The sequence below is a fragment of the Rhinoderma darwinii genome, chromosome 1 (assembly GCF_050947455.1).
Source record: "Rhinoderma darwinii isolate aRhiDar2 chromosome 1, aRhiDar2.hap1, whole genome shotgun sequence".
NCBI lineage: Eukaryota > Metazoa > Chordata > Amphibia > Anura > Rhinodermatidae > Rhinoderma > Rhinoderma darwinii.
Window position 1 is genome coordinate 665,477,739 of NC_134687.1, and position 21,673 is coordinate 665,499,411.

Here is a 21,673-nt window from a genome sequence, read left to right on the forward strand (position 1 = left end):
CTGGATGAGAATATTTCAGCAGTTCCTCCAATCCTTTATGACTTCACATTATCTTTGGACAATTCTCTTCACATTTACAGTGTGGAATTTCTTATTCTTTTTTGTCCATGGATTTAGACAGAAGAATCTTAACATAATCTCTACATTCCTGAGCAAATATGAAACAACCTTTGGGTCTAATTTTCGGGACAAATGTCTACAGGGAACTTGGCCTGAGGACATCTGGTTAAGATCTTCAAATTACCAGGAATTGAGAGCGGTCTGGAAAACCCCAAAATTGACCTTTCTACAGGGTGGGCCATTTATATGGATACACCTAAATAAAATGGGAATGGTTGGTGATATTAACTTCCTGTTTGTGGCACATTAGTATATGGGAGGGGGGAAACTTTTCAAGCTGGGTGTTGACAATGGTGGCCATTTTGAAGTCAGCCATTTTGTATCCAACTTTAGTTTTTTCAATGGGAAGAGGGTCATGTGACACATCAAACTTATCGAGAATTTCACAAGAAAAATAATGGTGTGCTTGGTTTTACCGTTACTTTATTCTTTCATGAGTTATTTACAAGTTTCTGACCACTTATAAAATGTGTTCAAAGTGCTGCCCATTGTGTTGGATTGTCAATGCAACCCTCTTCTCCCACTCTTCACACACTGATAGCAACACCGCAGAAGAAATGCTAGCACAGGCTTCCAGTATCCGTAGTTTGTTAACTTCACCATTCACATAAAAGTTTGCCTCATCACTGAACAAAATGTTCTGTGTAAACTTAGGGTCCTGTTCCATTTTTTGTTTTGCCCATTCTGCAAATTCAGTGCGCCGATCTGGGTAACCCTCGTTGAGATGCTGCAGCAGCTGGAGTTTGTAAGGGTGCCATTTGTGAGTAGCTAATATCCGCCGAAGGGATGTTCGACTGATGCCACTCTCCAGTGACATGCAGCGAGTGCTACGCTGTGGGCTCTTGCTGAATGAAGCTAGATGTTTGAACTGATGTTTCTTCATTAGTGACAGTTTTCATGCGTCCACATTTGGGCAAATCCAACACTGAACCAGTTTCACGAAACTTGGAAGTTTGCAAACTGTAGCATGGGAGATGGGTGGTCTCGTAGGGTGTCTTGCATTGAAATCTGCTGCAATGACCCGGGTACTGCGTTCACCAGACATCAACACAATTTCTATCCGCTCCTCACGTGTTAACCTCTGCGACATGTCAATGGCTGTAAACAAAGAGAAGCTTGTAAATAACTCATAAAAGAATAAAGTAACGTTAAAACCAAGCACACCATTGTTTTTCTTGTGAAATTCTCGATAAGTTTGATGTGTCACATGACCCTCTTCCCATTGAAAAAAGTAAAGTTGGATACAAAATGGCCAACTTCAAAATGACCGCCATGGTCAACACCCAGCTTGAAAAGTTTCCCCCCTCCCATATACTAATGTGCCACAAACAGGAAGTTAATATCAGCAACCATTCCCATTTTATTTAGGTGTATCCGTATAAATCGCCCACCCTGTACAATCAAGACATCACCATGTCAAGATTCTGTCTGACAATACTTTTTATGTCATCTGCACCAAGTAAAATCTGTCCCTCTCCTCAGTCCCTCTAAAGTATCAGAAAACATGGTTGTGGACATCCTAAGCCGGAAAAATGTAGATCTGAGGCCTTAAACCAAGACTTTTTTTTAGGAAAATGGATCTAGTGTATGCCCATTTACGGCCACCTCTCGATTCATTCTCCGCCATGATGCAGCAGCATCCGCCTACTCATCATGCAGGTCAGGGGAACCGTTTTTTACATAGGTGCAGGGTCCCCGAGACAGGACCTGCATCTACCAAACATTTATGGCATATCCTGTGTTGGGAATACTCCTTTATTATGCAGCATTCCCACATTGCAGCTTCCCGCTTCTCTATGTTTATAAGGTGTCATGACACCATGTCTTGTCTCCAAGGCAGCCAATCCTTACCATGTGATGTGACATCATTGCCTTGTAAACAGACAGATAACCCCTTTTAGGTACATTGATAAAACCCAATTCAACAAACACCAGAAATAACAAAAAACATTGTGAGAGACAAGCACTTTATTAAAAAATAATATTCTAACACAACGTTACACATAAGGTTTACTGTAAGATGATGGGAGATCATTGCGCGGCTGTGTCAGGATAGGAACGGTAGTTCATGTAATAAAACCTGATCTGTGGATGGTAACACAACTATAAAGTTTTTCATGTATAAGGTGAAACCCTAATGTCGTTTGAGTCTTACTCACAATCATTCTCCTACCCTCCAAAACTACACATGTATGGAGCCTGAAATTTTGAAGTCTCCGACTAGAGTCACATAAAGACACCCCAAGTAATACTTTTTTCTTTACATCTGTTGACATGTGTATTAATATTTAATCTTCATTCATAAAGTATAAAAAGATAAAAGAAAAATGTATAAATTGAATTTGCAATAATTTTTTAACCAAAAAACAAAAACAAAACACCTCACAGATATGCCACTTCCTTGTACGGCTCAAATACCTGGTTCTGCTCCTTTGGCAAAAACAACCTCCAGCAGGCATTTCTTTTATAAGGCCTCATTTACACTTGCATATTTTGGTCAGTATTTTGCATCAGTATTTGTAAGCCAAAACTGGGAGCGGAAAATAAACAGAGAAAAGTATAATGGAAAGATCTGCATGTCTTGGATCTACTCCTAGTTTTGTCTTATAAATACTGATGCAAAATACTGTATAAAATTTGCAAATGTGAATGGGGCTTTACGGTCTACTAGTCTCTTATATGGGTGATGACGTTTCCTACTCTTTCATGTGGAGCATGCATAACCAGTTTTACCTCTCCCCCAGCATCTTGATGGTAATTAGAACTAGGCTTTCACTTGGCCATTCAAGAATCCTCCATTTCTTTTTTTTTTTTGGCCATTCCGTGGCGGGTCTACTGGTATTTCCATGTTCCAAAGGGAAAATGGTAAAAGTCTGGAATCACACATGCAGTTTTCTTTAGGCAAATCTAAGAGTGTATTAAAAAGTATTATGAAATGTAAATGAAGGACTTACACTTCTCGTTCCGGCTGGATCCACTTCTGGCTTTAAAGGTGAAGTTTTTCATGAGCTTTTTTTAGCTAAACTGCATGTGTGATTCCAGTTCACAAATAGCAGTTTTGTGTCAGAAATGTCTGCGGCTGTTCCACTCATCTGAATGGTGATTTCAGAATCCATGTGCATGCTGCAGAAACAACCCACTCAGATGTATGGAACCATTTTGTTTCAGAAATTTATGCTACAAATCTGCCGCAAGTGAATCTACCCCGAGGGTAAGAACAGATGGAACGTCAACCACATAGATGACAAATGGACACACGATTTAGCAGGTAAATATTGGGGTATTACATGAAAAATTGTGCGGCCATTCCCCACCACATCTGGGTGTGATTTTGGGCACCAACCTTGATTCTAATTCAGTGATAAATACACTTCATGAAAATAAATCTGTAAATATTTAATTTTATTCAATTAGAAAGGTACTTTGAGGTTTTTTTTTTCTTCAATTTCATCACCTTCATCTTTTTATACTGTTTTAATGAAAGTCAGTGCAGGGGAATTTATGAATACAGTAATAAGACGTGAGGTTCATAGTGACAATTCAGATTCTCTGCTTTGTAAGTAAGCCAGGCTCTTCTTTTCTTCCTTATATCCACAATAATTTTCCATCATAGATTCCGGTCACAGTTGATCTTAGGTAAATAGCATTTGGGTGTTTGGCAGATCCAGACTAATTCTACCCAAAAAAATAAAACACTCTTATTGGCTTTTTAAACCCATTAGTGACCATGAATACGCCTTTTCATGATCCCTGCTCTAACGGGTGAGATCAATATCAGTTTAACCCCTCAGATGCGTCACTCAATAGCGAGCGCCGCATCTGAGTGGTTTTGGAAAGAGAGAGTTCCTTCTCTCACCTCACCAGCACCCTGTGCATGAGTGCCGGTGTCTTCAACGGCAGCCGAAGATCCTAATAAAGGCCCCCGTGTCTGCATGTAGAGTATACCTGCTAGGTCATGCCAGAGGCATGGCCTAGCAGATGCCTGTCCATTTTACAGGGACAGGCATGAATACCAACAATACAAAAGTATTGCAGTGTATTATAAAAGCGATCGGAGGATTACTTAGTTAACTCCCCTGGTGGGACCAGTAAAAAAAAAAAAGTTTAATAGAGTTAATTAAAAAAAAATACATGAAAAAAAAACCCGTAAAAGAACACTTTTTCCCCTTACAAAACGCTTTATTATTAAAATAAAAAGTAAAAAAAGTTACACATATTTGGTATCGCTGCATCCGGTTTTTAAAAAAGTGTTTTTACTGTGTAAAAGTAGTAAAACATACAAAATCTTTATCAATTTGGTATTTTCGCAATCGTAACAACCCTCTGAATAAAGTTATTGTGTTATTTATACCACACGGTAAACGGCTTAAATTTAGGACGCAAAGAAGTGTGGAGAAATTGCTGTTTTTTTCTATCCCCCTCCCCAATTTTTTTTTATAAAAGTTAATCAATAAATTATATGTACCCCAAAATGGTGCTGTCACGAAATACAACTTGTCCCACAAAAAACAAGACCTTATACAGCTGTGTCGACAAAAATAAAATAGTTATAGCTCTTTGAATGAGACGATGGAAAAACGTAATAAATAGCTTGGCCATTAAGGCCTAAAATAGGCTGGTCACTAAGGCGTTAAAGTCTGTGAATAATCTAATTTGTTTAAAATCTTTTTTTTTTTTTTGCTCTTATAGCATTTCCCACATTCTAAACGAGATAATGGTTTCTACTTCAGGTGAATTCTCTGCGGAGCTCCAAAATGTAAATATCTTTGTAAAAAATCTTTCACATATAGAACATCAAAATGGCTTCTCCCCTGTGTGGTTTCTCCGATGAGCCCTAAGTATGTCTTTAGTAGTAAAACATTTACCACATTCTGAACATGAATAAGATTTCTCTCCTGTGTGACTTCTCTCATGTTTAACAAGACTTGATTTATCTGTAAAACATTTCCCACATTCTGAACATGAATATGGCTTCTCCCCTGTGTGACTTCTGTCATGTATAACAAGACTTGATTTATCTGTAAAACATTTCCCACATTCTGAACATGAATATGGCTTCTCTCCTGTGTGAATTCTCTCATGTTTAACAAGACTTGATTTATCTGTAAAACATTTCTCACATTCTGAACACGAATACGGCTTCTCTCCTGTGTGAATTCTATTATGTATAACAAGACTTGATTTAACTGTAAAACATTTCCCACATTCTGAACATGAATACGGCTTCTCTCCAGTGTGACTTCTCTCATGTGCAACAAGATTTGATTTTTTTGTAAAACATTTCCCACATTCTGAACATGAATACGGCTTCTCTCCTGTGTGATTTCTCTCATGTGCAACAAGATATGATTTATCTGTAAAACATTTCCCACACTCTGGGCATGAATACGGCTTCTCCCCTGTGTGATTTCTCTCATGGATAACAAGATGTGATTTATGTGTAAAACATTTCCCACATTCTGGACATGAATACGGCTTTTCTCCTGTGTGACTTCTCTCATGGATAACAAGATTTGATTTATCTGTAAAACATTTCCCACATTCTGAACATGAATACGGCTTCTCTCCTGTGTGAATTCTTCTGTTTGTTAAAAGACCTGAGATTTTTGAGAACGGTTTACCACATTGAAACCTTTTACCCCCTTTCTGAGCTGTACTTGTGGTAACAATCTGTGATCGGTCAGGAGAAGGTTCCTTGTGATTAGTGAAATTATATGATAGGTCTTTACTATGAAGTCCTGGATGTACAGTAAGGGTAATGAGGTTTTCTCCTGAAGAGTGCTGCATGATATCTTCATCTTCTACATTATAATTGATCGATACCGTGAAGTTTCCCTCAGAGATTTTACTGGGATTTTCTGTTAGGATTAAAAAAATATATTGTGATTTTGTTTCACAATAGAAAAGTTGACAAATTTATAACATTTGTATTAGGCAGGAAACACACATGCAGTGTTTTGAGCCAAAGTCAGAAATGGATCAAGCAGGAAGAAGTTTAAGCCATGACTTTTGACTCCATTCCAGCCTTATAACGCTTTGTATAACACTTTAAAATAAATCTATGACAGTCCAGGATTCTGGTCTACACTCAATCCTTCACTATTAATTTATTACATAAAGCTTGACTTAATAAAATTATTTTTTTTGAAAAGCAGAAACTTGTCTGGCAATGAAGCCAGTTCTTTGCCAACACATTTGGCTGTTTAAATACTAATGAGGCATACACAATCTTAATTTAATATTGTTACAGTCTAATCTTGGCCGCAGTCTACATTTAACAAGATAATGTGTCATGAGACAAATCACAGGATTAATTCATGGACATGATAATGAGATCTGCATACCCTAATGGCTGAACAGTCACCAGATCTCAATTTTATAGAACATCTGTGGGATGTAGTGGAATAGACAGAGTGAATTTTTTTTGGGGTTGAAATGCAGAACCTTGTCTGGCAATGAAGCCTGTTCTTTGTCAACACATTTGGCTGTTTAAATACTAATGAGACATACACAATCTTAACTGACAGTCTATTCTTGGCCACAGTCTACATTTAACAAGATAATGTGTCATGAGACAAATCACAGGATGTCACGTTGGGTTCGTGGACCCACTGGGCCGTACCGTCTTGGCGGTAAGGCAGCTGGCCAACAGGACGCAGGTCAAAGTCTATAGTTCGTATAGATACCTGTCGCAGCTCGAACAGTAGAAAGGCAGGCTTGGCAGGAACTTGGCAGCAGGTGAACGTCACGTGTGGAGAAGCAGGACAGGTGTGATATACAGCAAAGCACGACACTAGATCAGGATACAAGTATAGGATACAGCTTGTAAGTAGAAAGGCAGGCTTGGCAGGAACTTGGCAGCAGGTGAACGTCACGCGTGGAGAAGCAGGACAGGTGTGGTATATAGCAAAGCACGACACTAGATCAGGATACAAGTATAGGATACAGGAACACTGGGAGCGGGAAACACTAGGAGGCCATATGCAAGACAGACTAGGAATACACAACAAAGCTCAGGCAAAAAACTAGGGGGCTGGACCCCTCATAGTCCAGAGCCTTCACGGGTCAAGGGCCATGAACGAGGTACAGTGCGCATGCTTCCCCTTTAAGAGCGGGCACGAGTGTGCGCGCAACACTACGGGATCCGACTGTGGTGAGTAGACGCGAGCGCTGGCTTCTCCTGAGGCTGGGGCCAGCGCTTGCGGACTCGTGGATGCGGCTGTTGGGGGAGGACGGAGCTGACAGCTCGCAGCCACAGACATTACAGTATCCGCCCTCTTACGCCCCCTCTTCTTGGGATCAGAGCGAGAAACTTTTTCAGAAGAGCAGGAGCATTGAGATTCTCCTCTGGCTCCCAAGACCTCTCTTCAGGACCAAATCCCCTCCAATCCACCAAATAAAAGGTACTCTGTTGGAGTCTAGGATCTCTTGAACCTCAAAGGTGTCTCAAGGGCCGACAGACACAGGGCTAGGAGTCTTGGTGTAGCGGTTCAGGACCACTGGATTGAGGAGGATACCTGGAAGGAGTTGGGGATCTTGAGGGTAGGAGGCAGCCGAAGCTTATAGGCCTACAGGGTTGATCTGTTGTAGGATCTCGAATGGTCAGAGGAACCTGGGAGCAAACGTGCTTGACGGCACCCTTAGTCGAATGTTCCTGGAGGACAGCCAGACCTTTGTGCCAGGAAGAAACTGAGGCGGTTCTCTTCTCCTTGTGTCCGCCCTCCGTTTCATACGGTCAACTGCCAGCAGGATGGAGGATCGAGTCTGCCGCCAAATCTGTAGAAAGTCCCTAAAGCCGCGTCAACAGCTGGTACCTTGAATGAATCAGTAACCGGGAGAGGTATTCGTGGGTGTTGGCCAAGGACTATGAAGAACGGAGTGTTCCTTGTGGACTCGCTGGTATGATTGTTGTAGCAGAATTCACCCCACGGAGGCAACTGCACCCAATTATCATGATGCCTAGAGACAAAGTGACGCAGGTAGTTCTCCAACATTTTATTGATCCTCTCAACCTGTCCATTGAACTGAGGATTGTAGGCCGACTTCACACATAGAAGTCCGCCAAGGGCTCTCCAGAACCTCGAGGTGAACTGAACCCCTTGATCAGACACAATATGCTGCGGCAAGCCGTGCAGGCGGAAGATGTATTGGATAAACAGCTTGGCCAGTTGAGGAGCAGACGGAAGGCCGGTCAGAGGAAAGAAGTGCGCCATTTTTGAAAATCGATCCATCACCACCCAGACAGTACTGCATCCGAGAGAGAGGCAGGTCAGTAACAAAGTCCATAGCTATATGCTGCCAGGGAGCATCTGGCACAGGCAATGGCTGGAGCAGACCAGCGGGTCTGGAGTGAGCGACCTTGTTAGCTGCACACACAGAGCAGGAGGAAACAAAGTCCATAACATCTTTGGGCACCGTCTGCCACCAGAAATTAGAGGCAATCAAATCCCGGGTCTTACGGATCCCCGCATGACCTGCCAGTCTAGAGGAGTGTCCCCAGCAGAGGACTCTCCTTCGGTCAGCCATGCGCACAAAAGTCCTCCCTGGAGGGATGTCCCCAACTTGCAGTGGGTTGATTGAGACAATACAGGACGGGTTGATAATGTTCTGGGGCATCTCCATGGTGTCTTATGTCTCAAAAGACCTGGACAAGGCATCGGCCCTCACATTCTTGTCAGCCGGGCGATAATGGAGCTCAAACTGGGACCTGGCAAAGGACAGCGACCCCCTGGCCTGACAAGGATTCAGCCGTTGGGCTGTCTGAAGGTAGGTGAGGTTCTTGTGGTCTGCAAAAATCAAGAGCTGTGCCTTCTAGTAGATGTCTCCACTCCTCCAGGGCCAATTTGCTGGCTAGTAACTCCAGATCCCCAATCGAATAGTTACGCTCTGCGGAAGAGAAAAGCTTAGAGAAATATCCACATACCCTAGACTTGCCTTTGGAACCTTTTTGGAACAGGAGTGCACCAGCACCGACAGAGGAGGCGTCTACCTCCAACGAGAACTGTAGGAAAACGTCTGGATGATGGAGGATAGAGGCTGACGTGAAGGCACTCTTTAGCTTATTGAATGCGGACTCTGCCTCAGGAGTCCACACCTTGGCGTTCATGCCCTTCTTGGTGAGCTTAGAGATAGGAGATGTCAGTGAAGAGAAGTTTGGGATGAAGTGTCTAAAAATTGGCGAATCCCAGAAAAGCGCTGTATGGCTGTAAAGGATCTGCCAGGCACAACTTCTGTGTATACGCCCATAGGTAATCAGTCTGCACCTGAGTCTATGTCTTTGAGACTGGCTTGTGATTATGTAATGATGGGGGTAGGGAAACGGACAAGTGAGCCCTAATCTACTGAGGGGTACAATTTGTTTCATTGTTTTGGAGAGCCTTCTGAAAAAGTTGGAGATTGATCTGTCCTTCTCCTCTGCCTTCCATCCTGAAACTAAAAAAGGGGGGTACTGTAAAGGATCTGCCAGGCACAACTTCTGTGTATACACTCATAGACTCAGGTGCAGACTGATTACCTATGTCTTTAAGACTGGCTTGTGATTATGTAATGATGGGGGTAGGGAAACGGACAAGTGAGCCCTAATCTACTTGTCCGTTTCCCTACCCCCATCATTACATAATCACAAGCCAGTCTCAAAGACATAGACTCAGGTGCAGACTGATTACCTATGGGCGTATACACAGAAGTTGTGCCTGGCAGATAGTTTACAATGGCCCTCAATTCTTGAGGATGTGGCCATTCCAGGATGGACTTAACCTTTTCAGGATCCATCTTGAGACCTCTAGTCGAGATGATGTAGCCCAGGAAGGGCAGTGCATCTCTCTCAAACACGCACTTCTCCAATTTGGCGTACAGATGATTCTCCCTTAACCGCAGCAAGACTTGACGGACATGCTTCTGGTGAGTCATAGGATCTGGAGAAAAAAATCAAGATGTCATCAAGATAGACTACTACACAAACATAGAGGAGATCATGGAAAATGTCATTAATAAACTCCTGGAAGACCGCGGGGGCATTACACAAGCCGAAGGGCATTACTAGATATTCATAGTGTCCATCCCGGGTGTTAAATGCCGTCTTCCATTCGTCACCCTGGCGAATCCAGATTAGGTTGTAAGCCCCCCGCAGGTCTAACTTGGAAAAATCTTGGCACCACTTATACGGTCAAATAATTCTGAGATCAATGGCAATGGATACTTATTTTTCACCGTGATCTGGTTGAGAACCCGGTAGTCTATACAGGGACGAAGAGAACCATCCTTCTTTTGAAGAAGAAGAACCCGGCTCCTGCCGGGGAGGAAGACGTGCGTATGAAGCCCCGCTCCAAGCTCTCTCTAACATAGGCGGACATGGACAGAGTCTCAGGCAGTGAGAGAGGATATACCCTACCACGGGGAAGGGAAGCACCTGGAACGAGCTTGATAGGACAGTCATACACCCGATGTGGGGGCAGTGTCTCCGCCTCTTTCTTGCTGAAGACGTCCGCAAATGAAGCAAAATTACTAGGCAATCCTGCCAGTGACTGAGGCAGAGGAGGCTGAGCCGAACGAATTTGTCCCAGGCAATGATTGTGACACACGGTGCCCCACTGGAGAACCTCTCCAGAGTTCCAGTCCAGGACTGGGGTATGCAATCGGAGCCAAGGCAGGCCCAGCAACACAGGGTCAACGGCTCTGGGTAGGACATAGAACGACAACAGTTCGGAGTGGAGAGCCCCTACTTGAAGCCTCTGTGGTTTGGTCACAGCAATAACTGGGTCTGGCAGGGGTAGACCATCCACAGAAGCAATTGTCAACGGGCTGCACATAGGGGTGGAAGGCAATTGAAGAAGGCCCACCAGGTCTCTACGGATGAAATTAGCAGCAGATCCAGAGTCCAGATACGCAGAGACCTGATGTGTTCTCTAGCCAGACACTATGATCACAGGTATGGACAATTTAGACGGAAGTCCATCTTTACCCAAGGCGGTCACTCCTAGCAACCCTAGGTTTTGTTTTTTTGGGGGGCACAGGCGCACCAGATGGCCATCGAGGCCGCAATAAAGACCAGATGTGCGTCTGCGTTGTCTCTCTTAGATAGATAACTTACACTGATCCGTTATTACCGACGTCTGAGGACAGAAGGGGTTGCTGCAATGTAGGGACCAGACTAGGAAGGGCTCCCTCCCGTTGAACCTCTTGGCGGTGTTCACGGATCTGTATATCAATCCGGGCAGACAGAAGGATGAGGTCATCCAGGGTAGACTGCAGATCCCGGGTGGCAAGTTCGTCTTTAATTCTGGAAGATGGATCACCGAGGCCGCAATATAGACAAAGTCCCAAAGTGCGTCTGCGTTGTCTCTCCTGGGTGGATAGCTTACCCCGGTCTATCATCACAGACTCTTTAGGTGGATCGACATCTGAGGACAGCAGGGGTTGCTGCAAAGTAGGTACTAGACTAGGAGGATCTCCCACCCGACGAACCTCTTGGAGGCGGTCTCGGATCCGCATATCAATCCGGGCAGACAGAAGGATGAGGTCATCCAGGGTAGATGGCAAGTCTCGAGAGGCCTGTTCGTCCTTAATTTTAGGAGACAGTCCATGCCAGAATGTAGCTACCAGGGCCTCATTGTTCAGTAACAATTCTCCCGCCAGGGTGGGAAAGTGGATGGCGTACTCACTCACGGAGGTGTCTCCTTGGCGTAGTTTAATCAAGGAAGCCGCTACAGATGAGACCCGTCCAGGCTCCTCAAACACCATTCGAAAAGTCCGGACAAAGGCTTGGAAGTCACGGGTCTCTGGTCCTTGTCTCTCCCAGATAGGGTTCGCCCATGCAAGAGGCTTGCCAGTGAAGAGAGAAATTATGAAAGCGACCCTTGCGCCGTCAGATGAAAATGTCCTAGTATACAGGCTGAAATGGATCTGGCACTGGTTCAAAAATCCACGACAGGAAGCTGCGTCTCCATCATAGCGGTCCGGAAGAGGCAAAGAAAAACGTGGGTCGACAGAGCCAGGAGGTGTAGTCTCAGGATCAACACTGCCAGGAGGTGTAGTAGGAGGAATGGCAGCTCGTGCCTCCTGCTGACGTACGAGAATGTTCAAAGCCAGGAGGAGTTGGTCTTGTCGAGACTAGAGGTCCAGCAAATCCACCCGCATCTCCTGTGACGTCGCCATGGTCTTGGATGGAACAGCGGGGTCCATGGCCTGAACTTACTGTCACGTTGGGTTCATGGACCCACTGGGCCGTACCGTCTTGGCAGTAAGGCAGCTGGCCAACAGGACGCAGGTCAAAGTCTATAATTCGTATAGGTACCTGTGGCAGCTCGTACAGCAGCAAGGCAGGCTTGGCAGGAACTTGGCAGCAGGTGAACGTCAGGCGTGGAGAGGCAGGAAAGGCGTGGTATACAGCACAGCACGGCACTAGATCAGGATACAAGTATAGGATACAGGAACAGGAACACTGGGAGCAGGAAACACTAAGAGGCCATATGCAAGACAGATTGGTAATACACAACAAAGCTCAGGCAAAGAACTAGGGGGCTGGACCCCTCTTATAGTCCAGAGTACTCACGGGTCAAGGGTCATGAACGAGGTCCGGTTCGCGCGCTGCCCCTTTAAAGGAACAGTGTCACGAAAAAAAATTTTTTACATCAGTTTGATTTTAGTGCTTTATTAAAAACTTTTATATTTATTTGTGTTTGTGTTTTACTTTTTTTTATTTTGTAACTTTTTCTTCCCTATGGGGGCTGCCATTTTTTTTTCCATTTCTGTATGTGTCGATTAACGACACATCAAGACATGGAATACGGCAGCTACAGTCCCATAGTGAATGCGAACGGGGCCCGTTTCATCCACTATGGTGTACGCCGTCTGTGTGGGAACGGCGCATGCGCCGCTCCCACACAGTCCAAGTTGAACTGTGCGCCGTCCGGCGCCATTTTACTGTAGACCGGAAGTCGCGGCCGGACAGTAAGATTACTACATCCGGACTTGTGCACTTGGAGCGGCGGTAGCAGACGGAGCGGACTGACCGGAGGGAGCGGCGGCGACTGGAGCAGGTAAGTGATTTCTGTGTATGTAAGTGTTTTACTGTGTGTTTACTAGTGTATGTAAACCTACTACACTGTGTAGTAGCTCAAAAAATGGCGACACACAGTGTAGGAGGTTTGACCGTTCAATCCCCTCGTTTCTCCCGGCACTAGCCAGGATAAAGGAGGGGGGGATTCTGAGAGCTCACTAGAGCGAGTGTGTTTTCCCAAATTTTGCAGCATAAAGCAATGTGGTTGCTTTACCACATGCAATGCTGCAATTTTGGGAATTGCTCCATCTAGTGACCAGCACTGGGAAATATTATAAATTAGAATCTAATTAATAATATTTCCTGACTCGTGAAAAAAATTAAAAAAATTAGAACAATGTTTAATCACCTATGCACTAACTGTTTAACTAAAAAAAAAAAAAATGTTTTTCTAGCAACACATTCCCTTTAAGAGTGGGCACGAGAGTGCGAGCGCACCCTATGGGATCTGGCTGTGGCGAGTAGACACGAACGCTGACTTCTCCTGAGGAGGCTGGGGCCAGCGCTTGCCGACTCGTGGCTGCGGCTGTCACGGGGAGAACGGAGCTGACAGCCCGCAGCCATGGACATTACACAGGATGAATTCATGGACATGATAATGAGGACTGCATATCCTAATGGCTGAACAGTCACCGGATCTCAATTTTATAGAACATCTGTGGGATGAAGTGGAATAGGCAGAGTGAAGTTAATAATCAGAATCTGTAATAAAGGTTTCCAGTACATAGTAATATCATTCCACTAAGAATTCAGTCTGTTCTAAGGGGAAAGAGTGTTCTGTCAAGTACTGATAATGTGAACCTAATGAAATGAAGTGGCCTCATTCAAGTTTTAGTCATGTGACAATTTAATAGCAAATTGTTGTTCTATTTCTCTGCCAACCTATATTTATTTGGTCCTGTTTTTCTCAGAACATATAGGGCTTAAAATAAGTGATATATTTAACTGGGATGGAGTGGGAGAGTCGGAGAGGAGAAAACTCAGCTGGATGTTTTAAAACGTCCTTGCAGAGATAGGTGTGGACCACTAGGGCATTTATAATCTATGGGCAGTCAGCAAATGGTTAAAATAGGTGCTTCCTAATAATCATGGATCTGTTTTTTTTTAATCTAATATAAAAACCACATCTTTAAACCCATTTTGAAAACGTCTTAAAAGACCCTTAAAAAAGACGACTTTTCAGAATAATCTGTCATATGTGTGTACAGGAGCAATAACACTATTTCTGGCCATTACATGACTTGTATCTGGCATTCTTTTAGCAGTTTTCCCTCTGCAGGCTTTATCTTTAAATCTCAATTTTCACTGAGGTAGTGGATGGAGCCTAACTGCTATCATGTCTTCTATACACTGCACACAGAGAAGAGAGCCACCCTGGTCTACTATCTCTTTGTAGGTCACCCTTAGAAGCTGCAGCAGCATGGAGCACATCATACAGCAGTAAGGAGCAGTGAAGCAGAAAATCCAGCACAGAGGTGACATATAACTCTTACCAGCAGCCTATGTCTACTCTCTCTGCTTCTGCTGCCCCTCTCCTCTTCAAAAACTTTTATTGACAACAGCATCTGTGTCTTTGTGCTCCTGCTCCCTCCTTCTGCTTCCCCTTCCTTTCCCATAAACTTCTATAAGCAGCAGCGTCCGTGTGTCTCTCTCCTAGTGGCACTAACTGTAGCGTCCGTGGCCACGGGCCGTCGGGTTTACTTACCTCCCGACGCCCACAGCCATGGATCTGTGAGCGCTGGTCTCCATCTCCTTCCTAGGAGACGCCAGCACTCAATTCAGCTCCTCTGTGTCCCGCGCGCACATGAAAACAATCATCATCATCATCAACTCACATGATTTCCTGGACTGTAAGAAGGCCCTTGCCATTCTGATCCTTGCCTGAGCGTTGTTTGTCGGACTTAAGTTTTTTATTGGTTTTTCCAACATCAATCAGTACATTACTATGCATAAACATTACATAAGTATCAAATACATTAAAATCTAAGAGATGTACATCAAGTCACATAGAGAAATAGTAGTCAAGCTTGTCTTTTTAACTTGGGGAGGGGGGGGGAAGGAAAAAAAAAAAAAAAAAAGCTTTCAAATTAAAGTAGGTAATTGGTCTCTGCAATCCGCAAATCTATTCATCCATGGGCCCCATAAATTGAAGAAAGCACCATATCTATGGTTCCTTAGAAAAAAGAGGCGCTCATAAATACAATGATTGGATACCCTGCCTATTGCTTCCTGACATAAGGGAGATGTGGAGGATTTCCAAGCTTTAGCTATTAGGAGTTTGGTAGTGAGGAGTACACGTCCCACCAAGTACCTAAAATCTCGTGGAAGATCTTCTAATCCTATGGACAATAAAGCTAGCGCGGAGTCCTTGTTGATGGGGATTCCCAGCACCGAAGAAATAATAGGCAATACCTCCTCCCATAATTGCGTTATATTAGGGCACCTCCAAAAAAATATGAAAAATTGAACCTATCTGACCACATCCCCTCCAACATAAACCCGTCACATGGGGGTAAATTTTTGCTAGTTTGAATGGAGTGTAATACCATCTCATTAACACTTTATGATAGACCTCTAAGAGGTTCGTACACAGAGATGCTTTCATCGTCCACTTGATAGCCGCTGTCCACTGTTCTATAGTAAACACCTGTCCCAAATCCTGCTCCCATCTCAAAAAGTGAGCCTGCTTGGTAATCTCCACATCTCCATTAAAGTAATCATACATACGTTGATATCCTTCAATAGAAAATAGGGAAAAAGGGAAGGGTAAGATGGAAACAAAAGCATAAAAAACATTCTCAACATTATGTAGACTAATATTATTCCACCAAATTCCTTGGCGGACTGTTTCCTAGAAAAAAGAAGCGGGGTAAGAAAGTCCGTCTGAAGACTCCTATGACCTCATACAGTTGTTAGGGTACACAACAGTTCAACGATGAGTTGGCCCATCCTTCCATTCCTGCGAGATTCGTACCGGGGAGATTCTGTCCTGTATAGGAGAGGGCCTCATTAAAGACACTCGCCATCATGCCAACAGATCCTCGCCTTCATCCATCGTCGTCACAACATGCAGCACCCCATTTCTATGAATAAGGAGCTTAGTCGGGAAGCCCCATTTGTAAGCTATATTATTCTTCCTCAGGGTCGTAGTTATAGGAATTAGACAACGTCTTGCTTGTAGAGTCAGCTGAGATAGGTCCGCATATAACTGGATTTTCTCATACTGGTTTGGTAGTGTTCCAGATCGTCAAGATACTGACATGAGAGACTCCTTTATCTGGAAAAAGTGGATACGCGCAATGACGTCTCTGGGTATATCAGGGGGTAACGATTTCGGCTTAGGAAGCCTATGAGCTCTATCAATTAAAAGATCCATTTGCTGAGCAGAGGGCAAAACAATTTTCATGAATTGCTGGAGATAAGTAATTAAGGCCGCCTGTTGAACCGATTCAGGGATGCCTCTAAATTTTACGTTGTTTCTTCTGTTACGGTCCTCTAAATCAGCCAATTTAGATATTAAATTCGCCACTTCGCCCTCCAAAGAATGGTGTGCATCTACTATGTCGTTATGCGCCGATGTAAGTTCCCCCATCTTGGTCTCAATATGGTCCACTCTATGACCCAGATCATCCACTGTATCCGCCATTTTCGTCGTAAAACGTGCTAAATCCTTCTGAAAAGATCCCCGGAGGGCCACCACCATTGCCTTTATAAAATGTTCAGATGCTACTTGATCTGTAGACTGTATCTCCTCTATAGGGTCAGGGTCTTTATCCAGGCCGAGGCAATTCCCCTCCTGGGGATCACCTTGGAATTTATCCCCCTCCCCAGCTCACTTTGTTGATTTTCTGGGCCTGTCTGGCCCATCCGACCTGTCTGGGGAGAGGCATCTGCCTGGGGGAACACAACCGTCCGTGGAGAGACATCCAAACTCACGTCCCCTTCAGACGGCATCACTGCAGGGGCAGGGCAGGAAATGCCACTCACAGAAGAAGCAGGCAGCAGGGCCGCAACAGGCAGCAGGGCCGGTGGCATCGGCATGTGAGTACTCTGTATTGTGTGCTGTATTGTGCCGCTCCTTAGAGCAAACTCACCACCTCTGGCCGTGGAGTCTCCATTCACGTCCCGTCTAGGAGATGAAGCAGGGGAGGCACCCTCCGAGGACGATGATCCGGCGCCATGTTTGCTGCCTCGTGATGCGAAGAACTCTGTAAGGCGCTTCGGCCCCTTCATTTGAGCCTTCTTACGTGTCATCATCACTCTCCAAGGTAAGACGAGGTAGGACGGATCAAATGCAGGGAAGGCACCGGAAAGTGCACCAGCGATGCTCGATTTAGTAGCCCTGAGGTCAGAGGACGGAGCTCACAGCAATGCGACTGCTCTGCTCGGCATCCAGACACACCCCCCCCCCCCCCCTGAGCGTTGTTTGTCGTATCCTAGTTTGTCTAAGCAAATCGTCTCCTAGTGTTTTCCAGTTCCCAATGTTCCCTGTTCCTGTATCCCGTGCTATCCTGGTCAGGTGCCGTGCTGTGCTGTAGTCGTGCTGTATTCTACGCCTGTCCTGCTACTCCACGCCTGACGTCTACCTGCTGCCTAGTCCCAGCCGAGCCTGCCTTGCTACTGTCCAAGCTGCCACAGGTACCCTATACGAACTATAAACTGTGACCTGCGCCCTGTTGGCCAGCTGCCATACCGCGGTATGGCTCAGTGGGTCCACAAATCCTATGTGACACTTACTTCACATAAAATTTTCATGGATAAATGCTAAACTATAACAGTAAGTAAATGACAAAGTTGATAGTTATCAGGAATACTATTAGAGTACCACAAGTTGTTTGAAAAGTTAGTGTCCATTTAAAGAAGACATGTTCCAAAGAGCTATTTAGTGTATAGTAGATTACAGCGAACATCTGACCGCTTGATATTGAGGCCTAAGGTTGAACTACGGAAATATTCATAAGACAACATGTCCCCTTGTGACTTGTGTGCAGAGTTGCCATGGGGACCTTGTGTGTTTTCTAATAGCTCCTCAATTCTTGTCCCAGGCTCATATTAAATATAGAACTATAATGAGGATCTTTCTTCTCAACTGTTATTATTAGAAGATTTGTAATGGAAGAACCAAATAAATGACAAAGTACAAAGGAAATAACCAAAATGTATGTGTTTTTTCATTTCGATTGTCTCCTAAAATGATGTTTAACCGGTTGAGGACTGCCCACTGTGTATATACAGTGCAGGTTTAAGTTTGCTGCCTGAGTCATTGAGCAGCTAAATGTCGGGTGCCCGGTCATCAGAGACTGCCAAGGACTCTGGAAAGAAGACAAAGGTAATTTTTACCACTTGTCTTCTCTGCACTCACGTACACAACGCTCAATGAGCGCTGCTGACTCTCTTGATCCTGGTGGTCATGTGACTAGTCACACGATCGCCGAGAAGCCGGTAGTAGGAGGCTGCTGCTGTATCTAACTAGACCAAGCACAGCCCTATCATGGACAATAGTCACTATAACAGGGCTGATGTCCCCTACTGTAAAGCGCCAGTTACAGAGGAAAAGTATAGTGTAAAAAAAATAAAATGAAATAATAAAAGTTCCCCAAATGTCTTTTCTGATGGAAAGGCCATATAAAATAAAAGTTAAAAAACAAAAATAAATGAAGTAAACATTACACATGAACGGGCTGAGCACGCTCCATACTCAATGGGTGTTGGATGTGTAATATAGCCGACACCTTATTGCAATGGGTGAAATCAAAGATCATTTGAGTCTGCCCGTTTTATGTTATTTAACCCGCACGGTGAACTATGTACAAAAAAAATAATTAAAGACGCCAGAATTGTTGTGTTTTTGTCACCTTAGCTCCCCCAAAAAAAGTGATAAAAAAATTCACATGTATCGCAGAATGGTATTAATAAAAACTACAGCTCGCCCCGCAAAAAAAAAAAAGATGTCACACCGCTCAATCAAGGAAATTTTTTGTTTTATCTCGAAATTGTTAATTTTCTTAACAAATAAAGGAGAAAAGGCTCCGCAACATTTGTAAAGAAAATTCCCTAGAGTACGGAAATACCCGATATGTGCTCGTAAACTGCTCAGAAGAGAAGAAGCACAGATTGTGATGGATTTGTTTTTGGGCGCCATGTTTCATTTGCAAAACACTTTTGAGACCAAAACAGTGGAAACCCCCAAAAGTGACCCCATTTTGGAAACGACACCCCTTAAGACATTTATTAGGTGTGTAGAGAAAAAACGCGTAGGCTCGGGCATCTGCTCGCATCATCAACTACCTTGAGACTGCGTCTCCTTTTCATTTTTAAGTATTTTTTCTTCATATCAATAAAAGTGGGAACTACGTATCCCTTTTACCCTGAGACACCGCTGGATCATCTCCTTTTCCTCTGCTATTCACTGTGGGCCGTTGCGGGGATCCGTGCGAGGTATCTGGTCGAGACGCAGGATTTGGTGAGCTGGAGGTCTCCTATTTTTTCCATTCTCCATGTTATAGCAATACCATATATGTGGTAGTAAACTGCTGTTTTTGCACAGTGTAGAGCACAGTATTGAGGCGTCTTTTGGAGCCTGGATTTTGCTTGGTAGTAGCTCTGTTTGGCGTATTACTGGTGATTCTCTTGACATCGGGCCCCACCTCCCTGGATGACGCGGCAGTCCAAGTGACCGCTGCAGCCTGTGATTGGCTGCAGCCTGTGCTTGGCCTGTGATTGGCTGGAGCTGTCACTTGAACTGAAGTGTCATCCCGGGAGGTCGGACTTCAGGAAGGAGACAGGAGTAATCGGTAAGTTAGAACTTCGTTTTTTTTTACAGGTTCATGTATTTTGGGATCGCAAGTCACTGTCCATGGTGCTGAAACAGTTTAACTCTTTCAGCACCATGCACAGTGAATGTCTCCCGACGACGCGGACCGGAAATTTTTTTGCCGGGTTCGGCCAAAACGAGTTTGGCCGAACCCGGTGAAGTTAGCTTCGGTTGTCGGGGTTCGCTAATCGCAAAGACACTCCGTTTGGATGTTCGGAAACAGAAAAGCACGTGGTGCTTTTCTGTTTACATTCATCCTTTTGACAGCTGTTGCGCAAACACGCAGATCGCACGGAAGTGCTTCCGTGCGACATGCGTGGTTTTCACGCACCCATTGACTTCAATGGGTGCGTGATGCGTTGAAAACGCTGAATCAACGGACATGTCGTGAGTTTTTGGCAACGGAGCAACGCTGCGCAAAAAACGCTGCCATGTCTGCACGGCCCCATTGACTAATATAGCTACGGGCAACGCACGTGAAAATCACGCACGTGAAAATCCCGCGCGTTGCACGCGCGTATTTTACGTTCGTCTGAATAAAGCCTGATACTAACAGCTTGTGTGATCTTGTCTGTGCAACCCTCCGCTGCTACCTCTAACACTGAGAGAAGGGAGGGGGAAGAGCAGTTGAGTCAGCCATTAGGAACAGTGCACTGACGGATTTGAGTTAGAATTTGCAGGAGACTAAATGTCTACAGGGGTTTTGCAAAGTCCACAGCAGCCAAATGGTAGGAAATTGTAATGAAGACTATTTAGAAAGTTGCTTCATTTTGCATTGAGAAAGAAAATTAACAATAATAAAAAAAAAAAGGTGAACATAGCCTTTAAAAGGAACCGGTTAGTAGGTTTAAAGCCAGTAAACCACCAGTATGCCGTCATGAAGCCGGAGTTTAGTGCTGTAAACTTGCCTACCTCAAAAAAAAGGACATTTAGGGAATGGTTAGTAAAGTAAATGACAACTTACCGGAAGAAGTCCAGCAGCATCGGGTGCATGCACATATGAAGCCGAGGACACTACACCTCACTTTACTGTGCATGCGCAGTGAACCGTCCTCTGCTTCATATGCGCCTGATGTCGCTCCCGAGCTCCTTTCGGTAAGTTGTAATTTACTTTACTAACTATTCCCTAAAGTCTGTTTATGAGGTAGGCAGGTATTGAACACTAGACCCCGGCTGTATATAGGTATGCTGGTGGTTTAGTGGCTCCAAACCTACTGACAGGTTCCCTTAGTTATTACTGGTTGATCAAGGTTTCTTAGAAGGTGTGAACCTCTACTGTTTCAATATCAGTGTATTTCTATGTTATTAATTATGGTATAAAATCAGCTGCACATCCCGATTATGTTATAGAATCACTGGTTGTGCAATTCCCAAAAGTCTGCTGGAGACCGTGGGGAGTAAGCGTGCAAATAAAACCGCAACCCCAAATCCATCACAACTCTGATCGAAAGAATCTAAGGCTACTCTGAGGTATTCGCCAGAGCCCACCGCAAGGCGGGATGGTTTTTGATGCACAGAACCCAGGTTGTTCAAACAGAGCTCAGTGTTGTATAAGGGGTGCAATGCAGGCTACACCTGAACAGGTAACCAGACAGCCAGAGGGTAAACAGAAAGTCCAAAACAGAGCTAGTGGAAATCAGGTACAGCAGAGGTCACAACCAGCCGGCAGCAGATCAAAACCG

The 21,673-nt window shown here is 44.4% G+C and overlaps 1 protein-coding gene across 1 annotated transcript in view; it reads right to left on the reverse strand.

The window, feature by feature from the left end:
* Positions 1-2,070: 2,070 nt before the first annotated feature.
* LOC142664704 (uncharacterized) overlaps positions 2,071-21,673 on the reverse strand; it is a 358,460-nt gene continuing 338,857 nt past the window's right edge. Inside the window, exon 2 of the mRNA XM_075843968.1 lies at positions 2,071-5,978. Within this exon, the coding sequence (XP_075700083.1) occupies positions 4,915-5,978 (1,064 nt within the window). The 3' untranslated portion in view covers positions 2,071-4,914. The remainder of the gene's footprint in view (positions 5,979-21,673) is intronic.